This window comes from Brassica oleracea, chromosome C5 (assembly GCF_000695525.1).
Source record: "Brassica oleracea var. oleracea cultivar TO1000 chromosome C5, BOL, whole genome shotgun sequence".
Classification (NCBI taxonomy): Eukaryota; Viridiplantae; Streptophyta; class Magnoliopsida; order Brassicales; family Brassicaceae; genus Brassica; species Brassica oleracea.
Genome location: NC_027752.1, coordinates 22598931 through 22604930, shown reverse-complemented (window position 1 = coordinate 22604930; position 6000 = coordinate 22598931). Strand labels below are relative to the sequence as shown.

Below are 6000 nucleotides of genomic sequence, written 5' to 3'. Positions count from 1 at the left end.
AACGCGGCTAAGAGCCCACTTACGATTTGTAACAAGATTCAGTCCAAAGGTATTATGATGGTTTATCTTTTACTCGCAGGAGAAGATAAATGTCAAGTTTTCGAGGATAAGTACAAAGATCGGGAGAAATTGAATATTTCTGCAAAGAAATAAACTTGAGCCTAAAGGCGAAAAAAGAAAAGAGAAACCGACCTTGGAAACATATATAAGGAGAGCTGACGTAAGAAGCACCGAAGCCGAAGATTTGGATCTAGAGAAACTCTTGTTAGCTTAGAACCGTTTAGAATTTAGGTGGCTTGGCCAACAAGGTTACGCTTAAAACGTTTTTTCCACTATTTGTTATGCGATTCTCTTTGTTAGGAATTCTCTGTTTATCATATTTTCGGTGCAACATTGTATCTTTACTCTTATCAATCAATCATATACTTTCGTTTGATATTCTGTCATTCTTCTTTTCGTATTCGTGTATTTATGCAGATAATTCGGGCCCTCTGGAAAAGTTAGGGTTTCGTAACTTTCCTAATTTAACAAAAATCGACAGTGCGAATTTCAGTTCCTACAAATGCTAATGATCGTTGGTATACAAAGCTTGATGTCTTCATAGAGGAAGGTGAACCTGATCTTATTACCGCGACAGAGGCTGAGCAGCATGTTGTTGATGGTTACGAGATTGACGCAGAGACTGAGCAACATATTGTTCTTCGTGACGAGATTGATCACGAGGAACGCGAAATTGATGGTGGCGAGTTGATCATGAGGAACGCAATATTGATGGTGGCGAGATTGATGCTGAAAAACAAGATGATTCTTATGATGGTGATCATGAAGTAGAAGAGAGTGAAGATGAGTATCAAGCAAACAATGCATCCGATAATGAAGATGATTATGACAGAAACTTCCAAAAGGGTCTTGAGAAATTTAGGAATGAGAACTATTGTTGAAGTTAAACTCGATCACGACGGAATCATACTAAACTGCCTACACTTGAGCTATGCCATTGATCAGTTTTTTTTTTAGCCTATGATCAAGTAAAAAGAACATTTTGTTTTTAGATAAGACGGTCCCAGACTAGAAAACCAGGGAACGCAACTTTGAAATTAGGGTTAAGATTTTTACATCGAAGATGTTGCAGTATAATTTTTGGGAAGCAGAAACCGAGAACAAGAAGACAAGCAAGAGTGTACTTTTATATAAACCATAAAGCCGTGTCTAAGAAGAGCAACAGTAGCTCGATGAAGTTCTGCTTGTTTGTGCTGGGTTTTGTTTAAAAATGTTCTTCCCTCCAGACGAACCTTCAGCGGTAAGACTAGGCGTTTCCAAAATCTGCACATAAACAAAGGTTTGAGACTTGGACATAATAATCCTCAGCAAAACAAAAGGTGAGGAAGGCACGGATTTTACTCTAACCTTAAGAACAAGCTCTTCGAAACATTGCTCAACATTGACTCGAGTCTTTGCACTACACTCCAGAAACAAACAACCGTACTCCCGAGCAAAGTCTATGCCTTCTTTTTTAGAGACGGCTCTTTCACTCTCCTGGAGATGACATTAGTGTCAAAAGAGTTGCAACATAGTAGACAGACACTTAGACATGGAGGACAAGCGAAGAGAGATCTCTACCTTGTCGACTTTGTTCCCAACAAGCATCTTGATGCAATCCTGATTAGTCGAGTACAGGTCGATTTCCTTGGCCCATATATCTGATAGATTTGTGAATGTGTCTCGTCGTGTCACATCATATACTACAAATGGAGAAATCCCAAAAGTCACTTACAAAGAAAAACAAAGCATTGATGAAGTGTGTAGCCTAGTAGATCAAAGATAAACAAATGATTTTGTTTATTTTAGAAAGACATACCCATTATTATGCCCTGAGCTCCTCTGTAATATGAACTTGTTAGCGTCCTAAACCTCTCTTGCCCAGCTGAGTGATCAGATAAAAACACCCCACAACTGATGAGAGACCACCAAATAAAAAAAAATTGAAAGAAAAATACAAGACACTAATCTCGTAACCATATTAAATACAAGATACTAATATGTTAACCGTTCTGAATACACGACACCACCAATCTTATAACCATTCCAAAGACAAGACATCTAATAACAATACAAAAGACAAGACACTAGTCTCTAAACTATCCTAAATACAAGATAATAATCTCTTAACAATTCTGAGTACAACACACTGATCACATGAAATTATGTATCTTAACCATTCTAACTAAAAGACACTAGTGACTAGTCTCACTAATATCTAAACTATTAGAAATACAAGACTAATATCACCAGTCACATAATATCTTAAAAAGGGAAGAAGATTACAAACAAAATGCATCATATCAAGTGAAGATTTAAACTGAAACCACAAGATGTGACAATTACATGAATCCAAATCATTGTATGAAATTCTTCCCAGGATACTTAATAAAGCAAAATCATGATTTAAGATATCTAACCTGTATCCCAAATGGCAAGCTTCAGTTTCTTCTCTCCAATGGTAAGATACTTAACCTTAAAATCCACACCTAGAAAAGGAAGATCCAAATCAAAGCAAAGAAAACCCATATGGGTAGGTAGTAAGGTCGATCAGGGTTGATAAAACTCACCGATAGTGGGAGAAAGATCATCAAAGGTATTAGATGTGAAACTCAACAAGAGAGAGCTTTTCCCAACACCAGAATCTCCGATCAATAAGACTTTGAACAAGTAATCAAATTCTGGTTGGCCCGACGAAGAACCCATCGAAACACACAAACTTTGAATCGATGAGGAAACTTTCTTCGAGATCTGAGATAAGATTGACACAGAGGCAGACGAAAAAGCCGAAGAAAATCTCAGAAACAGGGAAAGAGATGCCTTTTTTTTATTTCACCGACTCACTTCTGTATTACACGCGGGGCCACCAGAATAATCTCCTACGGTTGGTCTTACGGAAAAATTTATGTATGTCGTTTATTATCTCTTCCTAACCGTTGGATCTATTTATTCGAAATCGGTCGAAACTAGTACACACTCAGCAGCAGAGTTGGGACTTCAGGATCTTAAGCCCAATTTTTGTGGGCAGTGTCCAGTCTACGTTCGATGTTGCGTAACTGCAGATTTTGAGCGAGGTTTAGAGATCAACATAAAATGATAAACTTTCTCATTTTAGGTGTTCAGGAGTTTGAGATCCTGACGTTTGACATATAGTAGGCGAAAGTACCATGTAAAATAGTACAACGAGAATATAATTGGAGCTACGATGACCAGTTGTGTATGAGAGATGAGAAGAGATGGATGACGTGAGTGAAGATACAGTTCTAACATTCATTTTGTACCTTGGAAGTGCAACATGATATGCTACAATGGGATAGTAGAATGGAATGATCGAGCCGAAGCTGAGTAGCTAACTTGTGTGAGATTTTGACCAAGGATGGTGGTTGAGTGATGGCCAGATATGAACACAGAGAAAATGGGCGCGCGATTTGGTGAAGTTTGATGAGAGATTATAAGAGATTGAGTATGGTAGATTTTTGGGAGAGATTATGAGTGAAATTGGAAATACAATGTGAAAATTGGTGAAGACTTTGCAACTAAAAATCATTTTGTATCTAAGTGAAAAATATGTAATAAATAAGATAATGCGAGAATTAAGAAGTTATAAGATAAATACTAGTTTTTGATTTTTTTTCCTTTGGTTGTTACAAATAAATGTGTAATATACTTGTGATATTTATCTTTTTTTATATATACAATTTGATTATTGACTTTTTGAAACGTGAAAAATAATATGGAATTAAACTTATTTGAGAGTTGTTCAGTTTTTTCACATGCGATATATTTTTTTTTTTTCAATTTATTTCATTTGTTAGTAGACTTGTATACTATACTCTTTCGTGTTCCATATTGTGAGTAGTTTTAGTTAAAAGCATTAATATAAATAAATTGTTGTTTTTGTAAAAATTATTATTTAATTTTAAATTCAATCTATTATAAAAAATCTAGCATTATTTGATTGGTTACACAATATTCAATAAAGAGAAAATATGCATTAAAATATGAAAATTATTTATCTCGTGAAACAAATATTTTTTGCTAAAACTACTTACAATATAAAACGGATGGAGTACTATATAAGATGATAATTAATAATAGACTTTTGCATGAAAGAAGGATGTTCCAAATTTATTGTTGTAATCTCATGATATAAATTTTATACGTAAATAATATAAAATGGTAAGACATTAATGATAAAATTTTATTCCACGAAATAGCAACTATATAGGGAGTGGAGTGAAGGTTAATATAGAAATTAATATATTTTTCAATCATATCAAATAAATTCGGCTGCACGAAATTTTAAAATCCTCATCATTACACACCTCAAGCCTGTAAACAACTTGTTCAATACGATTTTCAAAACTATTTCATTTAATTGACAACCACAAAAATGTAAACAGAAAAGAAGCGTCGAAAAGATAAAGTATTGTCATGATTATATTTCAATCAATTGTAAGAAGCATCGATTCATGTATCATTGTCATCGAACTGCTTATAACCCTAGATTGGCCTATCATTATACTATAAACCCTAGTTCCAATACAAACAGTCTATTGAAAAATTATTCACAATGAACCGAACTTTCTAACTTAACTTCAAATTTTATCCTTACACTCCTAGACTTCTTATATACTCAAAAATTAAATATGCTATATACAATGCAAATCAGTCTGAGATTAAAAATGACTAAAGAAATATTCTGAGATATGCAAAGACAAAGGCAATTAACTTAAACGATATTAAGTTTGAGATAATATCTGAAGCCAAAATAAACAGGTTTATAAACAACTGGAAAATTAGTCCCAAATATGTAGCCAAAACAATATAAAACATAAACTTTTAAAAAATATTTAGAGATTTTGAAGGCAAGGGTTCAGTCATACATGTGTGGCTCACCAAGCTTATACCAATCAATATATGGAACCATCACATCCGCCATCTTCGCTTCTGCAAGGCATAGCTCCGATTCAAGGTTTTCTTTGTCAAACTTAGGGACAGACTTAGCGATTATGTGGTCAAGTAACTCCAGTTTCGCGTTAATAGCCCTCACTTCAAGCTCGGCATCATGCTTGACAATATTGCATCTGTTTGCTCCTTTTGCATAGTGAGAAAAGCCATATAATGTGATTGGGTTTCCGTTTTTGCCTTTTTGAAAGCCTCTTTAGGAGTTGAGCCATAGTCATCTTCAAAAGAACGTTTCAATTTCAAATCCTTGTTTCCTGCCATTTTAACTTGTTCTTTTTGCATGTACATCCAAAATTATCGGTTTAAAATAAGAAGATATGATGAATAAACTACAGTAGAGAAGAGAACTTGTAAAGATATACATCTTAGACAACGATTATCTATACCGTGATAAATATATACTTTCGGCACTCACTAATAAAATTCATATCTATGGTAAGACTTACAGTTCTATAAAATATTAGCATGAAAAACAATTTCAACAACGACATAAGATCTACATTGGAAACGATTACTTTCTAAAATGTTCATAACAAAAAATTACAATATCGGAAGCTAGGGAGACGAAAATGCAGATGAAGAGAGAAATAAGGGTTTCTAGATAATGTATTAATGAAGAGTCTTATATATAAAACAAAAGTTAGAGTTATGTCGTTTTGGTTTACCAATTGCGTCTATTGGTATAAAATAATTTTGGGCCATGTATTCAAAAAGAAATATAATGTTGGGCTTAGTCATGTCAATGCATTTTATTACAAATTCTGAAAAAGGCCCATATAGTTCATTTGTAGAATAAAACAACATTAATCTTATGATTATGAATAGGCCCATACCTAATGTATTCAAAACATTATATACAAACTTTAATCTATGAGAAAAATCGAATCTGATAAAAGACAACATTAATCTATGAGAAACTATTAAACTAGTCATCCATGTTTAGCATTCGCTTAACAATTTATAAGTTTGAGACTAATGTTATTCATGTGTTTA

General features: G+C 33.8%; 1 protein-coding gene across 2 annotated transcripts; it reads right to left on the bottom strand.

The window, feature by feature from the left end:
- Window positions 1–1066: 1066 nt before the first annotated feature.
- On the bottom strand, window positions 1067–2865 carry LOC106292866 (ras-related protein RABC1). Of its 2 annotated transcripts, XM_013728536.1 has the most exons (6): window positions 2610–2862; window positions 2460–2528; window positions 1859–1924; window positions 1621–1742; window positions 1408–1536; window positions 1067–1323 (listed from the first exon to the last, which is right to left on the bottom strand). In XM_013728536.1, the coding sequence occupies exons 1-6, from the start codon at window positions 2743–2745 to the stop codon at window positions 1210–1212; spliced, it is 636 nt and encodes a 211-aa protein (XP_013583990.1). In that variant the 5' UTR covers window positions 2746–2862; the 3' UTR covers window positions 1067–1209. The 2 variants fall into 2 exon arrangements, with proteins under 2 accessions (XP_013583990.1, XP_013583991.1); XM_013728537.1 differs by lacking the exon at window positions 1859–1924 and having other exon boundaries at window positions 2610–2865.
- Between the last annotated feature and the right edge of the window lie 3135 nt (window positions 2866–6000).